The 20,472-nt window shown below is 37.3% G+C and overlaps 2 protein-coding genes and 1 long non-coding RNA gene across 8 annotated transcripts; 2 read left to right on the top strand and 1 right to left on the bottom strand.

The window, feature by feature from the left end:
• Positions 1-562: 562 nt before the first annotated feature.
• On the top strand, positions 563-9,472 carry LOC103976571 (3-isopropylmalate dehydratase large subunit, chloroplastic). Of its 2 annotated transcripts, none has more exons than XM_009391826.3 (16): positions 563-655; positions 754-820; positions 895-1,026; positions 1,122-1,292; positions 3,529-3,681; positions 3,774-3,842; positions 3,925-4,041; positions 4,387-4,461; positions 4,588-4,665; positions 4,737-4,832; positions 5,035-5,084; positions 5,785-5,839; positions 5,988-6,119; positions 8,723-8,770; positions 8,849-9,007; positions 9,126-9,472. In XM_009391826.3, exons 2-16 carry the CDS (start codon positions 773-775, stop codon positions 9,264-9,266), a joined length of 1,524 nt encoding a protein of 507 aa, XP_009390101.2. In that variant the 5' UTR covers positions 563-655; positions 754-772; the 3' UTR covers positions 9,267-9,472. The 2 variants fall into 2 exon arrangements, with proteins under 2 accessions (XP_009390101.2, XP_009390102.2); XM_009391827.3 differs by having other exon boundaries at positions 573-655; positions 748-820.
• Positions 9,473-10,086: 614 nt separating this feature from the next.
• LOC135610218 (uncharacterized) lies at positions 10,087-18,839 on the top strand. 5 transcript variants are annotated; one of them, XR_010486073.1, is made up of 7 exons: positions 10,087-10,296; positions 10,436-10,583; positions 11,185-12,290; positions 15,461-15,547; positions 15,626-15,706; positions 17,934-18,306; positions 18,426-18,839. It is a non-coding gene; the product is annotated as an uncharacterized LOC135610218 (long non-coding RNA). The 5 variants fall into 5 exon arrangements; XR_010486074.1 differs by having other exon boundaries at positions 10,403-10,583; XR_010486075.1 differs by having other exon boundaries at positions 10,087-10,346.
• Positions 10,695-14,091, bottom strand: LOC103976570 (protein VERNALIZATION 3). The gene is made up of 5 exons (XM_009391825.3): positions 13,831-14,091; positions 13,131-13,192; positions 12,999-13,039; positions 12,062-12,278; positions 10,695-11,273 (listed from the first exon to the last, which is right to left on the bottom strand). The coding sequence occupies exons 1-5, from the start codon at positions 14,020-14,022 to the stop codon at positions 11,246-11,248; spliced, it is 540 nt and encodes a 179-aa protein (XP_009390100.1). The 5' UTR covers positions 14,023-14,091; the 3' UTR covers positions 10,695-11,245.
• Positions 18,840-20,472: the final 1,633 nt, after the last annotated feature.

The following is a 20,472-nucleotide window of genomic DNA, read 5'->3' as shown; positions in this document are numbered from 1 at the left end:
CTTTCTCTTGTACCGATGTCTACGTAAAATCTCGATTGATTAAAAATCAGATTATTGTAATAAAAATATTACTATGTCTTTTATCCACACGAGTATATAAAGTGGGAAGTAAAAAAAAAAAAAAAAAGGAGGATGCGAAATAATAAGTCGAGAAGCACATTGACGCCTTTCTTATCTTAATAATTTCAATTAAAAAGCCATATATAAATATATCTATCTATCTACCTAAAATAATTCATTAAATCACCTTTTAAAAAAAGAAAATACTTTATAATCATCTTCTCCATCAAGCTTCTCGTGCTCAAGAACAATCATCGTACATTGCAAATTTCTTACGTGCTTTTAGATCAAGTTAATCAACCCACATCATTCAAGAATCATTTTTTTCCTCTAATTTTTCAAAATAAAAAAATGTATTATAATTTAGGAATATTCAGCATCTCGGAGGCGGCGCCGCCGCCGCCGCACACCGATCCGATACGCTTCCGAGCGGATCCAAATCCCCCATTCGGATCCTCGTCTCCTACGCCCGCAACCCGTATGTCCACCCTAAGTATCTTGTGCGGCGGAGCAACGAGCTCGACTCCTCCTCCTCCCCGAGTCATCTCATCTCCCCTAGAGGGTGGATTCGTTTCCTCGATCGCAAGTCGTTAAGGTGAGAACGATTTCTTCTCCCTCGCAGAAATATCGATTCCGTCTCTCCAATCCGTTCTCGTGGTGTCGAGTTTAAGATTTCTTCTTCGTAAGGATCAGAAAGATTTGGTCTTTGCTGATGGCGTCGCCGCTCATGGCTTCGTGCTCATCGATCTTCGGCGCAAAGGTGCGATCTTTCTCGACGGTGCCCATCTCATACCTGGAAAAAAGTGTCTGATTGGTCTCGTCCTTGGTCTGCAGAGCGGATCGAGCTTCGCCTCGTGTTTTTCGCCTTCGATTAGAGCACATAGCCTCCGAAAGCATGCTTTGAACAAGGTCCTCGCAGTCATGGCGCCCGCGCGATCTCCCCGCTCTCCGTCGTCCACTGGATCAGTCGGGAACCGTTCCTTTTTATTTGGATGTCTCGAATGCTTGTGACGTTCCCTTTTGCTGGTTTATGGTGCTTAGGATACGTTCCATTTGTGCAGGTGAAGCATGCGATGACAATGACGGAGAAGATTCTCGCACGAGCATCAGAGAAGTCTCATCCGGAGCCTGGAGAGAATATCTGGGTGAATGTTGATGTCTTGATGACTCATGATGTCTGTGGCCCCGGGACTATTGGGATCTTTAAGAAAGAGTTTGGCAAGAATGCAAAGGTAATGACTAGTTTTGATTCCTATGGTTGTGCTGAAGTTATGGTTCAGGAGTCTTAGACTTCTCTTATACCCAATTTAGTTGCGAAACTGGTTCTGCATGAAATTACCTTTGAAGCAAACGAATTGCTAGGAAAATTATGATACACTATCTTACTGATGTTATGTCTCCACATGGAAAACCATATCGTTATTCTTCATCACCCATGCACAGGCTTGCAGTAGTATCTGTAGGATGTAAAATGATGGTCTGTCATGGTCAAATCTTGTAGTTATTGCTCACGGTATAACATTTTTTTTTCTTTTTGATTTCCACCATTACTTATTTGGTATGATTATGACCACGATGAACTTCAGGTGATTCTTCTGCCAAAATCCTGATGCACACGAACCTCCTCTGTCTCTAAAGCTTGTTTTTCATATGCTTGCGTCATCTCATTGTTTCTTTTTCTTTAGAAATCTTAGTGAATCATTTTATGCTTCATTGAACATGAAAACGGCATGATACTTATCCTAGTCTATTGCTGTGTATCTTTACTCCTGTGTATATTCACATGTTGGTGTTCCACTCTTATGAACATCTGCTGATAATATAACTGTTACCAAGTGCATGTACGAATTATATGACAACAATTAGAATATGATTTGAAGTTTTGAACATTCAAATAATGCTGTGAGATTGGTCGTTGGTGACCTCTGCAGCTCAATTGGCAGGTATACTGGTACTTGTAGAGCAGTACCCTCATTACTTTTCGATATTTCCGTCATGAAAGTGATTGTCTGATTAAGTTAATAGGTATTGTGTTGTAGCATTTTTTTTCCCTGGTTCTTGCTTCCTGATGTTGACATCAAGGCAGGAAATTCCACATTCAAGTAATGAAAACGAGCTAAGTATGCAGAAGAGATAGTTTTGCCTTTTGAAATACTGGCATTCCTTTAAAAAACTTCTAGGAACATTGTTCTTCACTACTCCTGCTAAAGGATTTTTGGCATATTCTATTGGCCATGTACACGTATATAACAAAAAAAGGCAGTCCCTTGAAGCACCCATTTTTTTCAGCATATTTGCAGTTTCATTGTAAGCTTCATATGACAATTGCATAAGCAACCAAGCTTATCTTGGAGGAAGTTGAGGCTGAGTTTAGGACTATATAAAAAAAAATGAAGTTGATCTTGAGAGCATCCTCTTCTGAACTTCAGCTGGTAACGATTACATTGAGAATTCCTTCATCTAAAATAAGAAAATAACAGTTTTGCATGCTGTCGCAGATGACTTATTATCATTTAGAAGTTGATAATCTACAGAATTACTATAACCATCCCCATTTTCTCACTCTTTTGGAATATCAATATGAAATTTATAGGAACTTCAATCATCATGGCTATGTTAGCTTTACAGCATTGCTCAAAACTGAGAAGTTTTTTGGTTATTTTTTGTTTGAATGTTACTTTAGGTTAGCCCACTAGATCTTGTGCCAAATGTTGAGTCAATAGAGATTTAGGCCATAAACCTGCTTACCTTAATTCCGAATGATCAATCGGATCCAGTCATTCTCTTGTTCTATTTGAAAATTAAGATGACTGCAACTTTTTGTGTTCTGAACTGCAACATTCTGTTGCCAACTTAATGATGTCTAGCAAAATATCTACAGAAAATTTGCCATCAATAATATACTTTGGAATGAAATAACTATATGTAATTGTAGTAGATATTTCAGTTCCACCATCACGGGGCATGTCGATGACATCCCAACACGTCACATATCTAATGACACTATAGAGTATGGAGTTGTGCCAATTGACACAAGCAAGGTGCTCAGTTAGGGGTATGCCCAAACACGTAGTCATGGCTCAGGATTACCTTGCTGATACCATGCTAGCACTTTGCAAGTCAGCCTCCATGATCAAAATGTGCATCCTTGTACAGTCTTGCTTCTTGAGATTCTTGTGTGGTATCTTTGAATTTATTCATTTAGTGTTTTTCTTAGGGTACATTGAAAGCTTTGGAGCTTCTGTCTAGTTGCACATGCTCAGGCCATTGCCTGTTGGTGTTCTTATGGTTTTATTCTGTGCTGTCCGAATTTCTCATGCATTGCAGTTTGCACTTTACAGTACTATGAAAATGTGTGTTTGAACTTTGAGAGCATTTCAAAGTTGCTATGCTTTCTGTATACTGTTCTGTTGTGGCATTTAAGGATGTTCTCTCTCTTCTTAGCACTGGTTGAATTGTGAATCCCAGGTTTGGGATCGTGAGAAGATTGTTATAATACCAGATCACTACATTTTTACTAGTGATGAACGTGCAAACCGGAATGTGGATATTTTGAGAGACTTTTGTTTGGAGCAGAACATTAAGTATTTTTATGATATCAAGGATCTTGGTGATTTCAGGGTATGGGATGTTCTTGATTTTTTGGATGAATATCGAATTCTTCCCGGCATGCTTGTTACTTTTATGTATAAGTTCCTTCTTTAAACATGCAGGCCAATCCAGATTACAAGGGTGTATGCCACATTGCGCTGGCACAAGAAGGCCATTGCAGACCTGGAGAGGTTTATAGTGTTTTAAAATAGTCATATCAAATTTGGTTCATGATCTATATCGTATTATGTTCTAAAGGCTTCAACTGTACAGGTTTTACTTGGCACAGACTCACACACATGTACTGCTGGTGCTTTTGGGCAATTTGCTACTGGAATTGGCAACACTGATGCAGGTTTTGTAATGGGAACAGGGAAGATTTTATTGAAGGTCTGAAAAGTCTCCATTTTGATGTTCATGAATGTTTTCAATAAACCATATGATCTGGGAAGATTCTACAGAAGATCTGGAATAGCTTACTTTGGTTGTTAACATTAGTAACTGTCATCTTTGTCAATCGAGAATGAATGATTATGAGTGTGAAGTACTGGGAGACTATGCTGGAATTACTTGAGTTTTGGAAATGCAGTTAAAAGCATATATTTGTCTTTTCTCACTAGAACTATTATTGTTCAAATTCATAGTTCACTCTCCATTAAGCCTTCTCTTGGTACTTCGATCATGTCGTATCAATTACATGATAATTCCTTTAACTGTTAATGGCTATAATTTCAGGTTCCTCCTACCCTAAGGTTTATACTAGATGGAGAAATGCCGAACTATTTGCTTGCCAAAGATTTAATTTTGCAAGTAAGTTAAATTACTCTACCTTTGGTTGAGTCCTTGATAGTGGCTAGTTGCCTTCTGGATCAAAGGGCAATTTATCTATCTTTTTCTTTAAGAATTTGTTTTTCTCACTTAGCTCTTGTCATCCAGATTATTGGTGAAATAACTGTTGCTGGTGCAACATATAAATCCATGGAATTCGTTGGCTCTACTATTGAAGGACTAAATGTAAGTGCTACAACATACTACATTTTAGGAATTTATTTGATAACAATCGATTTATGATAATTTTGCTTAAGATGGAGGAGAGGATGACCTTATGCAACATGGTTGTTGAAGCTGGGGGAAAAAATGGGGTTGTTCCTGCTGATGAAACTACATTCAAGTACCTTGAGGTATGAATGTCATTCTTGCTATGATGTGAATGTGTCCGGTCAATGTTTAGTTAGTATGTGCTAGACATACTTGTTTAGATTGCAGTTCTTATAGTTCTATGTTTTTAAAGATAGATATACATTTGAACAAGCCTCCATAGTTTGTGCAATTATGTGAGCTGTTTGCCTGATATAAATATTGCATTACCTTTACCTGTTTCAGGATAAAAATTCCAAGAATTTTGAGCCAGTGTATAGTGATGATAATGCCAGGTAATTGTGAATTTAACTTTGTGGAAATTTCCTCCTTCCATAGAGGTTCCATCGGTGTGTCATTCATCTTGAAAGAATCCTGTTTATGGCTTCTTTTTAACTTAATTCTGATGCTGCTTTCAATTGGTAAATGATTCTGATAACCAAACAAAATTATCCCCAAGAACTATTAATGACGATTGTAATTTATAATTAGAGTTAGAGATGTATACTTTGATCTACTGATACCATTTTTCCTAAAGCATCTAATGGGATAAGGCATTAATAATATAGTGCCCAAGAATTTTATCATAGACTTTTTTTTTCTCAACCTCATTAGTCATTTACAAGTAATTAAGGTGTTGGAAGTCATGGGACTTGGAGAGAGTTATGAATTTGAGTAGGTCCCTGCATGTTTTGTTTTGTTGTAGAAGACTACCATGCATCTTCCTTCCAAGCAGACAATCTTGCATCAGTTGCCAGTTTTATCCTTTTATTGTTTGAATTTGAGTTTTTGTTCCTCAAAAATTCACTTGTCATAATTGTGCCCATTCTTCACTTTTCCACCATGATATTCTTACATGGTTCTGGAAGTAACAACTGTTTTTTGTATATTATTATGTTTTGATGTTAATCCTGTCAGGCTAATTAAGACAAATAACTTTCGTTCGGTCAATCTCCAAGATCTTATTTGTTTATTAAATTATAATCTATCTTGCAGATTTATTCAAGAATATAGAATTGATGTGTCCAAGTTGGAACCACTGGTTGCAAAGGTGTGTAAACATTTTACTGAATCATTCTTTTTGATTCTCGTGGTTATTTTACATTTAGAGTCCCACCTTCAACAAGATGAAGCATAATTTTTATCCTCAAGTACTGTCATGCTAACTAGTTTCCTTGACTCTCTGTTCTAATATCCAGCCACATTCTCCTGATAATCGTGCTCTAGCAAGAGAGTGCAAGGATGTCAAAATTGACAGGGTCTACATAGGCTCTTGTACTGGCGGAAAGACGGAGGATTTTTTTGCTTCTGCAAAGGTGTTCCTAGCTTCGGTAAGGGGCTTTGTGTCTTTTTCATTTTCTGTAATTGATTTTAGTTTGTCTTGAAGGATATCTTCTGTCTGCTGAAAAGGATGATTAGACAATGCTGTAGTTCATTCAGATTTGCACAATTGATTCTGCATTCTGCTTCCAGCAGTTGATTTATAAATTTAGTTACATGACTGATTATATCACAATGCATATTAAGACGTGCTCAATAGTAACCTGAAATTCGCTCATGTTTTGCGTTGATATCTTGCAAGTAAGCTCTTTCTTGATGTCTTATAATTTTGATTTGAAACTCCCAAGCTTATGCAGATCGAGGATTCAAGTACCAAATGGTATCGACCTTACAAACTGGTACTTGTTGATCTGACCTCATATGGGTACATGGTATGCTGATGATACTGAAGTATTAGTATACTGTACCGTATGATGTTAGGGCTAATTACAGATTATCCCTGTAGTTAGCTACCTTTAGCATCTTGGCCCATACGTTTTAAAAAGTTACATTGGCATCCTTATAGTTACGAAAGTGAAACATCTAGATCCAATTACCCTAATGATATCGGTTTTACTAACAGAAACATGAAAACAAAGGGTAAAAAAATAGTTTTAACATTCCAATTGGTGGTGGCAGACAGCGACATTGCTGGGGGTTGCAGGTGGCTATTGTGGATGAAAAGAGTGATGACGAGAGGTGAGAGCTATTCTGCATCTGCATCAGTGCCGACACAGTTGCCGAGTAACGAAATGGCCATCGATGCAGATGCCGAGCGACACCGCTTTGCATCTACGTTGGCGTCGACGTAGTTGTTGAGCTGCGCCACTCGACATCTGCATCGGCGGCCCTTTCATCACTCGGCAACTGTGTCGATGCCGACGCAGATGCAGAGTGGCCCTCACCTCTTGTCGTTGTTTTTCTCATCCACAACAACCACCCGCGGCCCCTAACAGTATCGTCGTCCACCACCACCAACTAGAATGTTAAAATTATCTTTTTGCCCTTTGTTTTCTTGTTTTTGTTGGTAAAACCGATGACGTTAGGATAAATGGACTTAGATGTTTCACTTTTGTAACTATAGGGATGCCAATATAATCTTTTAAAGTGTAGGGACCGGTATGTTAAAGATAGCTAACTAAAGAGGGTATCTGTAATTAGCTCATGATGTTACTATGCTTGTGTGACACTGGACTGGTCTTCGGTAGGGAAGATACTTGAATCCTCAAAGCAGATTTCCTTGTGGCTTACGCATAAAATGAGTCTCATTTATCTTCTGTATCCAAGAAGTGGCCAGATTTTAGAGTTGAACATGTATGTTTGTTTTGCTAAGAGAAGTTTTGTGGATGCCACTCCTTTATAATAGATCCAGGACTAGTGAGTCACAAATTTGCCAGTTTTGTTCGACTCGCCAATACTGATTAGTCCCTACCAAACAGTTTAACCAAAAAAATGAGAGAGTATGATTGCTAGTTAGTTTTGTTGGTAAAGGCCTTGGTTCTGATAGCAAGGTCTGGGATTAAATCCTGCCTTCTCCAATTACCTTGTCAAAAAGTAAACAAAGGGGTAAACTAAAAAATTAAGAAAGAAAAACTTTTTGTTATGATCAGGTCATCAATGTGTTGGATAGCCCACAGTATGAGAATTCTGCACTTAAACAGTATTCTTAAAAAGGGATGACTGGAATGGTAGTTTACTATTAACAGCCGAGATGTTGTATAATGTTCCAGAGTATCTAGAAAAACTTGTGTTTAATTTAGTTTACTACAAACAACTATTCTATTAAATTCAAGGGAAGATAATTTAAATGTGATTATATTGGACTTGTAGGTATCTAATTGAAGGGCAAGCTTTGACCTAGATCTTATCTTATCTTCAGGGAATGGATATCTTGTCCTTAACAAGAAGCATGAGTGGGAGTCTGGACTTGCTATGGATTATTGATGCATGTTGAAACATAATAAACCATAGGTTCGGAACAACAGTAGAGTTTTGTTTCACAATATATAGAATATCAAATTGTTATCAGTTTCAATAACAACCAAGTCAGGACCTTCATGGCATTTCTTTAGACTCTAGATGTACAAACCTTTGAAAAATCAATTCCTGTCTCTGATCTATTTGACTTCAATGATTCCAAAACATAGCAAACATGCGATATATATTCCTTGTATAAACTACTTTCTGAAGCACTAACCATGATCACCATAAAAAATTAGCATCAATATTTGTGTTTGGAGTACATCAATATTTGTGATTGTATTCTACTCATATGATTGGTTGTTATAAGTTTTATATATAATGATCTTAGATGGCCTAATATCAAAGAAAATTGAAAATAAGCAATTACTAGTTGCTGTAGCATTCTGTCATGTCCTATGCATGTTGTGTCTGTCCATACATATTTCGAGTTCATTTTGGATCACTTTTCTTGTAGTTCGAATTTTCTTTGTTTATCTGAAACATCAGTTTAGCTGAGGGTGCATATTAGAACCTGTCTCCTGAAGTTTGAAGATTGTCCATGCATTTTGTCATGATTATTTTATGATTTTTATCTGTAACATTTATAGCTGATTTGCACAAGTAAAGTGATGATTCTGTTGTTTATGACCAGGGGAAAAAGGTTAAAGTTCCCACTTTTCTTGTTCCTGCCACACAAAAGGTAGTAGCAAAACATGATGTCCGATTGAATCTGTGTAAACTACCTACAAATCAATGAGTTCATCATCAACTTCTGTAGGTATGGATGGATATATATAGCCTCCCGGTACCAGGATCAGGTGGGAAGACCTGTTCTCAGATATTCGAGGAGGCTGGTTGTGATGTTCCAGCTAGCCCTAGTTGTGGGGCTTGCTTGGGCGGCCCTCGCGACACTTATGCGCGGATGAACGAGCCACAGGCAAGTTACAGCGGTTTCATGCTGCATATCGATCTCCTCTTAGAAATCATTGGGTTTGTTTGATCAGATCTTGGTTGCATCTCGGTCTTTGATCCAATTGCTCTTTTGTCTCTTGCAGGTGTGTGTTTCCACCACAAACAGGAACTTTCCTGGCAGAATGGGTCACAGAGAAGGCCAAATATATTTGGCTTCACCATATACTGCAGCTGCTTCAGCTTTGACAGGATATGTTGCTGATCCCAGGGACTTTCTCCTGTAAAAGGAATGATATCGTTTGTTTGTTTGTTTCCATCATCATAGAGTCTGTTTGATGATATATCATGTGGTGTCTCATCCAGTATGTAACATTAGAGAAACAAGTATTTTGAACAGAGCAATCATGGAAGTCATGACAGTCACCTCTACATTTATGTGAAGTCAATGATTTTGCTATTTATGCCTCCAAATTTATGTTTCATTTTCTTATATATCCTTTCAAATTTGGAGTTTTATGAATATATGTTCAAAATCAGGAACTTGAAAACATGTCCTTGCAGTTTATTCTTTGGAAATTGATATGGTATAGGCTTCCTACCTTATCTTACCTTTGGATTTCTTCAGTGTCAAAATACTATACTTCTGGAAATATACTATGAACTATCAAGATGTTTATCAATTAAGTTAGATCTTTGATTCATATGTTACTTATCATTTTACCTTAAATGAGCAAATATTTTAATTAAGAAAAATAATTCTATTATGTTATTTTCTATCAATTTCATCGACAATGATGAAATATACTATTATTAATCACTATTTAATTATATTAGTAAATTTTCAATTTATATGTTCTAACGCTTATACTAAAATGCTCGTTCATGAAATCATACACTGTATCTAATCTTATAATTAAAAGAGATAAGATTTATTTGTCTTCATGAAATCTTATATTTGTATAAAATTTTATATTAATCGTTACAGTGTTTAGATAACAATAATAATAATAATAATAATAATAATAAATGCGTATTATAAATTAAAGATTTAAGGATCAATTTTGGTTGTGTATATCTAACCGTTTAAACGGTGCCTTCATTCGACCGTTGCCTCTGCCCACCCTCTTGACATCACCGTCCTCGGCCTCCTCCGCCCGCTAACCGCTGACCCGAGTGCACCCGATCCTTGGACCACATCCACTCTCCTCGTCTCCGGCGTCACCTTCCTTGCTGCGGAGGCCGCCGTGCTTCTGCTCGTGTCTGTTGCTACTCCCATCGCCTTTGAACCCGTTAAGCAGATCCACCGCGTCCAGAGTAATCAACTCCGTCTCCTCTTCGATGCACAGAGCACGCGTTCCAATTTGGTCTTACTCGTGCATAAGTTTATGGTGGTTGATTTTGATGGTGCTTTTCCTGACAGATACGCCTTCCCGGTTTTGTTCTCTTTATGTAGCATGCTTGTTCATGTGCGTACGGTCCGTGGGGAATACATCGAAGCAGGGCTTCTGTTTGATGAAATGCCCATCAGAGACGTGGTCTCCTGGGTCGTACGGTCCGTGGGGAATACATCGAAGGACGTGGAGCAGGACGATGTGACTCTGGTTAGCATCCTTGACATCTGTGGGACATTGGTTAGCATTCTGGGCATGTGCTTGAGGTGCAAGAGTTTTTATGAGCTTTCTGAGAGGCATAGTCCCATGGACTAGTTTTATAAGTGGGATAGTGCAATGCAAGCATCCAGAAGAAGCAATGAATGGCTAAAGTAAAGTGGAGCTCAAGAATTTTATGTAATTACTTGGTGCAAATTTTTTATAAGGGAGTTGTTAGGCTAGCCATTCTTGATGCATATGAGCGTTGGATCATGAAGAGAAATGTACAGAAAGTTTGCATAGTTAAGATGAGACTGTTGCAGTGGAACTCTATTGATAAATGACTTTCAGAACAACAATTCTGGTTCTCATGCAATTTCAGATGCTAATGCTATGTTTTTTTGATAAATGATTGGACTTAAAAAATAGATGGAATGATTTTTGTCTACTAGAAATAATATTGTGCTTAAAATAATCATGGGACTTCACCATCAATTTGCACACACAAAGTTTATGATGTACACACGAAGTAGGTAGGAAAGCTTCACATTACACATCTTATCATGCGTAGGATAATATGTCATCACTAATTTCAACTTTTTGCATGGTGCAGCATAGGTCTCTCTTAATCAGAATTGAGTAACTCCATAACAGTTGCAGTTCAAAGAAGACCATCACATCCATCCGCTGACGGCTTGGTACCTTTCAAGCAAGATAAGGTTTATGAGTCCCCGTACGGATTTTTAATGATTTTTTGTGTTATTTCTTAATACAAACACTCCAAAAGGTCAGTTTGCTTTTTGATATCTTTTTCTTTATAGGACTCTGATAAATGGAGTTGACATTAATTTGTATGTTTTGCCAATGTCTCAGTGCTTCTGGATTAAATTTTCTTTTTCTTCCTTCTAGATTAAGTTGAACAATTACAGATCAGAGCTCAGCTAATTTCTCTTAATTTTAGAACTAATTCTATTTTACAGAAGTATTTGTAGAGGAAACATTTGTGGCTTTCAAATTTAAGGAACTTAAGTATGAACAAAATCAAATGCAAGTAAAAGCTCATTGAGGATGTATTTTAGGAGATTGTATTATGAGAGCATTTGTGATTGTGACAGAAGAAATGAAGGTTGTGATTGAAGGGTTGAACTGACCAATAAATCGGTGCCATTACCGATCCTAACAGAACTAGGCCTTATTCAATTTTCTAACTACTGTGCTGGTCTCTCTACATGACTTCATGACAGGAAGGGCTGAAGTGACCTGGAAATTGTTAAGGCCAGTAAAGAGGTGATTATTTTCTCCTGGTTGCATGCAATGATGCTAATAACTGAATTACCATCAAGCGATCTGGGATATGTCAATTGGTGTTTGGTATCATCAAGATTCTTTCAGATCCCCAAAAACAATGTGCAGTTCCAAATGATGATTCCTTGGAAGTTTAGGCAGGTGTTTTATATATATTTATATATATATTTATTTATCTGATATACCTTCTTCCACCACATCCATTCTCCCTCTGGCAGTTGAAGAACATTGCAGCTACAGGATCCCCAAGGTTAAAAGCTGCTGCAAAATCCCGCGTGTTGAAGTTCTGTCTCCATCCAGGTGCATACATGGTTTGGCAGACAGATTGCCGGAACAGAATGAACACGAAGCGATGGATCCCAGCAGTTGGCCGTGGGCTCTCATAGGAGACAATCTCATTGCCTAAAACACAAGGTCAGAATTCACTGCAGTTTTTACTTGTAGAAGTTATACCCTCATGGAGCTTTATACTTAACATAGTGTACATATCCTTCCAAATATTTGGACATTGCATGTATTATATTATTTATTACTTAAAATATTTAAAAAATCATATACGCAACTGCCGTTAACACCAGTTGAAGAAAGATATATATTTTTTTAAATATTGAATTTTGAAGTAGCTTAAATGTCTTTTGATACTTTCTTTAAGAAGCTACTTATTTTTGGAATATATGAAATAATTTTGAAGCGTATTAATGTCACTTGGGGCTTCAGCATTATTATATTAGTTTTGACAGAACCTCTAAACCTTATAAAGAAATTTATTCGAAAATTGAAACATGATTTGCGATTATTTTTTAAACACAATGCTGGTGTAAATGAACTCAATATGGCATAAGAATCATTAGTGTAGCTTTTGAGTGGGTTGATCTTAAAAGATCAGCCATTATTCTATTTCAAGGTAGAGCATTTTACTTTGCAAATTAATGCTTATATTTGCAAATAATAAACTAGCCATTTGATTAATGAGCCATTTAATTACAAATAACTCCCGTATTACATGTCATATTGTGAGTAGTGAGCATTGCGTTTTCTCTAGAAAAAAATATGACCGAGTTATGAGGTTTGTGTTAATGCTTATTTGTTAATGAAAAAGTTTATGGTGGTTTTCTCACTCACCATAGCTTGCATTTGATGTTTCTGGGATATCTGTCACCAACCTAGCAGACAACAAAAGAATGATTATTATATCCTAATTCTCACCATATTTATATGAGAGAATTACTTGCAATCGTAACATGTTTATCTTACCAGTGCAGGTACTCTCTTTTTGTTGGATTGCTAGGGCTTGGTGCATCAGGGTCCACCATCACCTTATTATATCATGATCGTTAGGAAATAGCAAGACTGTTTATGACAAGATACATCAGAAAAGTAATGTTGTACTTGATCTTAGGATCTGCTAACTCAATGTAATGTGATACTGACATGAAGAAGAAGCGATCATGTAGAAAAACTCATCCTTCTACTACTAGTGAAGCAGACATTACCAACTATTCTTAGTTAGATTGGATTCTGTTCATTATCAACCCACATGGATTGACCATGGTAAAGAATTAGGGTTGCTGATAGTTGTTTCCTAGAACCAAGATTTCCCTTTTCTACTTATAAGTTGATATGCTTTCTGTGTCTCTGGCCGTTGTCTTGTCCTTGGTCTTTTAGCCAACAAAGTTGAAAAAGTGAGGATTTATTCCCATGGACTGATAAAGTCAAACAGTCCTATCAATCCAAAGAAGAAAAGGCCTGAACAGTGATTGCAAACTCCAATGAAGATTCTTTGACTGCTGTCCTTGCCACAGAAAGAAAACATTAAATCTTTACCAGGGTTGGGCTAACTATAGCTTGTTGTTCCAATTGGATTAGAATTAGTTGGAATTGGACACATGCAACTCTAACACATTTCACTGTTGATCTTGATAGACTCCACAGATTAAACTCAATTGGTACTTACAAGAGTGTAAAGGATCCTCGAGTTGCGTCCTTTGATCTCGACTCTTGGCTCAACCGCAACCATTGACGGTTTGAGCTCACACCCATTGGTCAGCTCCTTGTTGCCATAGGACACCCTCATCGTTGCCGACCTGACAAATGGGTCCAGCACGTCACCTACGACGTTGCCGACGACAAGTGGGTCCCTCGACATGGTCAACCAGAATGGACTAACTACCACCACGGTTGCAACAAGAGAGCGAGTGTTGTTGAACTAGCTGGGGAGCTCAGTTGGGCCTTGGCAGTGGCAGGGTGATGATCCATTTATATAGGAGGAGCCTAGTAATGGTCCAAGAATCTGGTTATAATCAAATTATAATCTATCCATTTATATGGATAGCTGTGGATGCAATTATTTTAAGAGGATCCACCCCATGGGCCTCCACAAGGGATAATGGGAGTGGGGATGGGGCATGACACCATTGTGAATAAAATCATCTGGCAGAGTTATTCTCCAGATCTGGATACTCTTGAAGGGGAGTGAGAGATGATGCCAATGGAGAGGAGGTGGATTGCCTTTTGTCTGCCTGCCTTTAAATACCTTTAAATGGCTCCTCGGGGATCCACCCGGCCATGACGGTCGTCCCCGGTCTCAAATAAAGGGGAGTGAGCTCCTTTGGCAAGTAAGAATCTGATAGCTTTTGCTTTGGGGGGGATTCTTTCGACCTACCAAGTGTTTTATAGTTTGAGACCATGGCAAATGACTTCAGGTCAAGCATGACATTCCATTTAATGGTGTAATAAAGAGGATGAATCTATGCAGCAATGTTGAATTGTGACTAAAAAGAGATCATGAGTGAACCAGGGTGGGAAGATGCTTTTCTTGCAGGATTGTGGTTCTCAGAACATGAACATGTTTTTTGGGCTTGGGTTAGTGACTGTAAACTGTATGAGTACACAAGGAGAATGATCAATTCTTGCCGAACAACAGTGTAAGTTGAGAAAAAATTGTATAAAGAAATCCCTATTCATTTTACACTCTTGGAAAGATCCTTTTAAGAAGTGTCATGTGGGTGTAGGACAGTGTAAAAAAGCTTAGGATGAGAGGTGGGTTGTATCTTTTCTGATTTGGGGTGGACATTATGTGATATCTTATTTTGTTTTGGGGAATGCATTCACCATTTCTAAATAAATCGTGTAAAACTGTCGCTTTCTCTTAGGAGAAGAATTATGCAAAAGTTTCTACATGTTAGTATTCTCAGACGTAAAAGTATATCTGAAATCAACCACACACAAGAGAGAGAGATGAAATCCATTAAAGGAAAAAGATCATGGTTTGGCCATTCTGAGGTGCTTGAAAACTGTGGGCATGCCACCAGTACCAGTTCGAAATGCTCTTTTTCCATACATTCTCTATATTCTCTCTGCCAATGGAAGCTCCTTTGAACTTGCATTTTCTTAAGCTGGATAATCATCTGGTTTGTTCTCAGGTCGTTTAACTGCTTACGAGCAAATAAATGTTGGATGGTCAACAAATTTTTCAAGGAATGGACTTGATATATCAAGCTCATTTAAAATCTTTGAATATATTCTTGAGTCACATGTTATTTATGATTGTTGTCACTTCATCCTTGTTCAATATGCAATGGCAGGTGATCTATGTTTCCCATTTTCCATTCAAGGCCAAACATTACCAACTGTCAATCTAATAGAAAGAGAATTATATGTCAGCTTCCAAGGTAACTGCTATACAATTAACAACTTGTTTTTTTTGGTCAATATAGTTCAAATTTTAACAAAAAAGAAATGGATTGCAGGTTTATGTACCATCAGAGACATCTGAGATCTGTGGAAGTAAAGAATGGCTTGAACAAGCTTTCGGTCAAACATATTCTCTGGTAATCCACCTAACTGAGATGTATTAACTCTAGAGCTAGAAGTAATTTATGAACCATAAAACAAGTTGTTGAATGTGTTGGATTGCTCTCTCAATATATATTAAGTTCACAAATGGAAAATAGATTATTTCTGCATAGAGTATGAAGTGAGCATCCCATCAATGCGGAGTCCGAGGAGGGTTAGTGTACACAGAGATTATTTCTTTATAAGGTAAAGTAAAAGGAAAAAATACACAATACTTTAGCAATATAAGCCAATCACAGACTAATGAAAAGTAAAATATATTTTGAAAACACAAGGAAGAAAGTGAAGGTATAGCATGATGACCTTCAAAATTAATATTGATAGTGTGGTTGGAGAGGCATTCTTGAGCATGGCCTGACCTAATATTGCTTGTGTTCTTGTTGCAATTTTTTTATATATGATTATTTATCTATTTATCATATTTTTTTAATAATTATCAACACATGCTAATATTTTTTAAAAAAATCCAAGCTAACACTTTGCAATCTAACTGTTCAGATACTTATGGAAAATTATAGAACATTAGTTTTATCAGGTATCACATTTAGGCATCTAATATGATGGTTTTCAAAAATAATAAAATAAATGAAAATAGAATTAGTCATGAATAATTAAAGTCCTTTCTATAGCAGAACTCCATATTACCAAATCCTCTCTATAGAATGATTCTATATTTCCAAATCAATTAAATTTAATAAAACCATAATTTTAAAAACTACATAAAAAAGAAAATAAATATGATTAATTAGAGTCATTCCTGTAGGACTCTGTGTTACCGAAGTCCTGTTTATAGAAGGACCAAACAAGTTAGCTGCAGAAGCTTCTATCTTAGAAAGTTACAAAGTTAAACAACTGGGATTTATATAAATATATTATATATCTTTACTTCTATTAAGTGTTAGATATTATTTATATAATTATTTAAAAAAAATAAAAAAAGCTTTTGTGAGTTTTTAAAATTATTCTTTAATTTTAGAAGGTTTTCTTGATTTTCTAGATCACTTAATAGAGAAGTTCTTCGTACTCTTCCAAGCAACTTTGGAATGGGAAGAAAACTGAACAATTGAATCACATATTGATAAGCATTGAGAATTTAATTTATGCTAAAATATAAACCAAGGTAGTAGATCAATCTTCTCTACTTTTTAGACCAATTTATGCTAAAATTGGTGGGAGTCTCGTGTACCTTTTAGAAAGAAAACATGGGAATAAGGATGAGCATTTGTTGAATGAGTCACCAAAGTGTCACCAACGAACTTTCTATTCTAAATCTTCTGATTCCTGTCCCACTTCCAATTCTAAATAAGGATGGATGAGCAACTTATGCATTCTGGAACTACTTGTCACCAATATATTCTCAAATTACTTCACTTCAATCTTAAATAACTCAATTTAGGCTCAGGAATGACTTGTATCAGAGTCAGCTAGAAGAAACCTAAAGCTTAAACCAAGTTAAGATATGCTTACTTGGGTATGTGCTCATTATCAAACTTGAGGCATTTATCCTACTCAGATATGACAAGAATCAGTTTGGATTGGCTTCATCAAATGACAAGACTTCCATCAGATGCAACTGGGATGGTTTTTGTTGAATTCATGCATCAAAGGTGCAAGGAAGGTGAAGCAAAAAAAAGGTTTGTTGTGTGCTTAGTTTATATCAGTGGGTTTCACCAAACTCCGTGGCGGCAGTATCATATATTGTAGCTGGATGAAAAGATGTTACATGGGAGCAAAAGAGAATCCATCAGTTGTTCTCTAGGGAATCTTAGAAAGATATAGTGATCAAGAATAAAGGAGGTGATTGCATGGGCATCAGCTCACAATCATCAAAAAGACAGATGATCCGCTAAAGCCTTGAGCTGCGGAGAATAATATTCCTGACTTGTTCTACCTAGCTTTCTTAACTTAGATTAGATGCAGTTAATCAGGGTTAGTGGGTCTTTGCATGTGTAGTTTATTCATGAGTTGCTGTGTCATGCATATGATTGGATCTCAAGGTCTATATCATCTACAGATCTACTAGCTTTACTGTTTCTTCCACAACAGTAATGTTCAGTGATTCCTTTTTTGGCTGTCATAGAAACCTTTAACTAGCCTAGGAAGTGTTATATCAGATTATTCCAGGTATTTAGCTATCAAAAAGCTGGTTTACGAGTTTTCTTAGCTTCCTACAATGAGTAATGTTCTCATTTTTTCCTGCAGCAATCAACAGCTAGTCATGATGTGCAAACCCTAGCTATGAGATGCTTGGGATATCCCAAGCTGATATGCTGAGATAGCATTTTATTGGACTTGCTGTTATAACTATCAAAACCAGCATCCACAGAAGGATTATATTCCTTTGGCTTCTATTTTATTGTAGAATCTGCACTGTAATCAGAGGACAAGATGCAATCTTAGTAGGCAATAAATACATAGGTGCTCTTAGGATTGTTGACTAGATGATATATTCTCAAGGAACATTACTACACCAAAAAGTATACAAAAGCAGCCAGATGTTGATTCTCCAAACAGAGCATATCAATACTAAAGCAATGGAAGCCCAGACTAAAACCAAACTCTTGCTTGCTTACCGGTGAGTTTGCCCTACAATTTCTCTGTGAAAGTACAATTGACAAGAATTCCATTTACTTGTGTATATACTTCACATGTGAGCTGCACCACCATTTTAACATAAACTATGTTCTTTCTCAGCAGATCCTTGTTTGAAAAGATTGAAATATTGGAGGCAACTGCAATGTGGCTGAAACAAATATATATTCTTCCCAGATAAAAGTTTCAGAGCTGCAACAGCTAATTTAGTATTCCATCACAAGCTTGTCAGTGTATGCAGCAGATGATAATTGGAATCAAGAGGCAACCTTATGCCTTGTTTATGTTGCAGTCACCTTGACGCTAACTTTCTTTTACCATCGCTGGAGGATGCTATAACAATTTTGTGCTCGAGGAAGCTCTACCATTGATTTGTATCACAACTCATCAGCAGGGCATTTCTCATGAACTTCTCGATCAAACTATTAGTAGAAGAGATATTTTAGTTGTTCTATTTTGGAAGAATAGCCCCAGAGCTAAATGTAAGACTAATATATCAGAAGATTGCAGACAGGGATTATATCCATTTTTGAGTTGAAGGAATAATGGTTTTCCACATTACAAATGGGTTTCCAATTCTTTTTCTCCTTGGAGTTGATGTTGCTGTGATAGCTGTTGTGCAAAGTCATTTTCATTGTCAATTGCCACATTTCAGAACTCCATCAACTCACATCTATTTATTGGCATCGGGGCCCAAAACTATTCAAACAACCGAGTCCAGAAACTGATGCAGGATACATCCACACAAACCCTAACTGGAGGTGGTTCTCCTGAGGCTAAGAACACCATGCATTTCTTTGTCTGTAAGCAAGATTGACAGCCTCTCATGTTACAATTCTTGAAGTCATGCATGGTATTAACACCCAACGCTTTGGTTAAACCTCGGAAGCCTTAATGTCGTAGTGACCAAGGTATGCAGTACCGAATGATACCGTCCGGTACGGGCAGTACGTACCGATCCGATGGCATACCGGTACGTGGACCGTCCGGTACCACTACAGTACTACAGTAATGAAAAAAATAAAATAAAATTGTTCGGTACACCAGGGTGTACCGCTCGGTACATTGATACTGTATCGTACCGAGCCCGGGTCGAAACGTCGATACAGTATGGTACGACGAACCTTAATGAATGGAGTAATACATAAACATACATGAACATCATGCCTCATATGCCGACAGTAATACATAAACATACATATACGGTACGGTACGACGAACCTTAATGACAACATACATAAACATCATGCCTCATATGCCGACAGTAATACCAAACCAAATACGATGAATGGAGTCTTGAGTTAAGCCTCGGTAATCATAATGACAATCCTCTAATCCCTTTTTTGGTTGGTTGGTTAGTTGGTTTTTGGTAAATGACGAGGGGTGAGGTTAGAACTCGATCCTTGAACCTTACTACAACTCATGTCATGACAATTCGAGTTACTCCTACAGCATATGCTCGTAGAGGAGGCATTAGGATCAACTTTTGATTAATGAGTTCTTGCTATTAATCACAGTTACTAAACAAAAATGAGCACCACAGAAAGAAAGAAACAAAAAAACATTAAAGAAATGTATGACAAAGAAGAAAAGGATGAAATGAGATTAAGTTCATAAGCTTAATATAATTCTAAATAGTCGAAACCGTATAAAGGATTAGGTTAATCGAGATTCGGAGAATACAATATCAGAGAACCGAAGCTGAGTTGGCCATATCTACGTGAACAGTCAGCAGGTGTTGGGGATGTTTGGATTCTGGTAAGATTCTACATATCTTTCCCTCAATCGCGGTCGATATCGTTCCGGAAGTTGGATCAAACAGCTGCTCCCTGTTGATGTCTTCTCGTTTTGCCGATCTTTACATATCTCATCATCAACTCGGTGTCTCTTCTTTGCTGCTTTCCTGTGCTCCGATGGAGGGCCTCAAAAAATACGGTTTGAAGGTGGTGCCTTTTTCTCTTTCCTTCTCATTATGATGCCTTTGATTTCCTTTTCTGTAATTTGTTCGGTGAGTCGGTAGAATTTTGTGTGATGGATTTGACTGATGTTGGACTCGTTGCAGATCCATGTGCCCGTTCGTGCCTTGCGTTCTCTTGTTGGGAACTTGAAGGAGAGATACAGGAGAGAGAGGAGGAGTACAAGGATCTAC

Source organism: Musa acuminata, chromosome BXJ1-2 (genome assembly GCF_036884655.1).
Source record: "Musa acuminata AAA Group cultivar baxijiao chromosome BXJ1-2, Cavendish_Baxijiao_AAA, whole genome shotgun sequence".
Taxonomy (NCBI): domain Eukaryota; kingdom Viridiplantae; phylum Streptophyta; class Magnoliopsida; order Zingiberales; family Musaceae; genus Musa; species Musa acuminata.
Note: the sequence above shows the minus strand (reverse complement) of the source record. Positions and strands in the feature narration are given on the sequence as shown.

Bases quoted from the DNA above. Each gene is read 5' to 3' on its own strand.
- LOC103976570 (XM_009391825.3), bottom strand. From the start codon at position 14,022: ATGTCGAGGGACCCACTTGTCGTCGGCAACGTCGTAGGTGACGTGCTG. The intron at 13,040-13,130 runs GTAAGATAAACA...GTTGTCTGCTAG, and splicing joins AAAAGAGAGTACCTGCACTG to GTTGGTGACAGATATCCCAG. The intron at 12,279-12,998 runs GTGAGTGAGAAA...CTTGTGTTTTAG, and splicing joins AACATCAAATGCAAGCTATG to GCAATGAGATTGTCTCCTAT.
- LOC103976571 (XM_009391826.3), top strand. From the start codon at position 773: ATGGCGTCGCCGCTCATGGCTTCGTGCTCATCGATCTTCGGCGCAAAG. The intron at 1,293-3,528 runs GTAATGACTAGT...TGTGAATCCCAG, and splicing joins AGTTTGGCAAGAATGCAAAG to GTTTGGGATCGTGAGAAGAT. The intron at 6,120-8,722 runs GTAAGGGGCTTT...GTTTATGACCAG, and splicing joins CAAAGGTGTTCCTAGCTTCG to GGGAAAAAGGTTAAAGTTCC.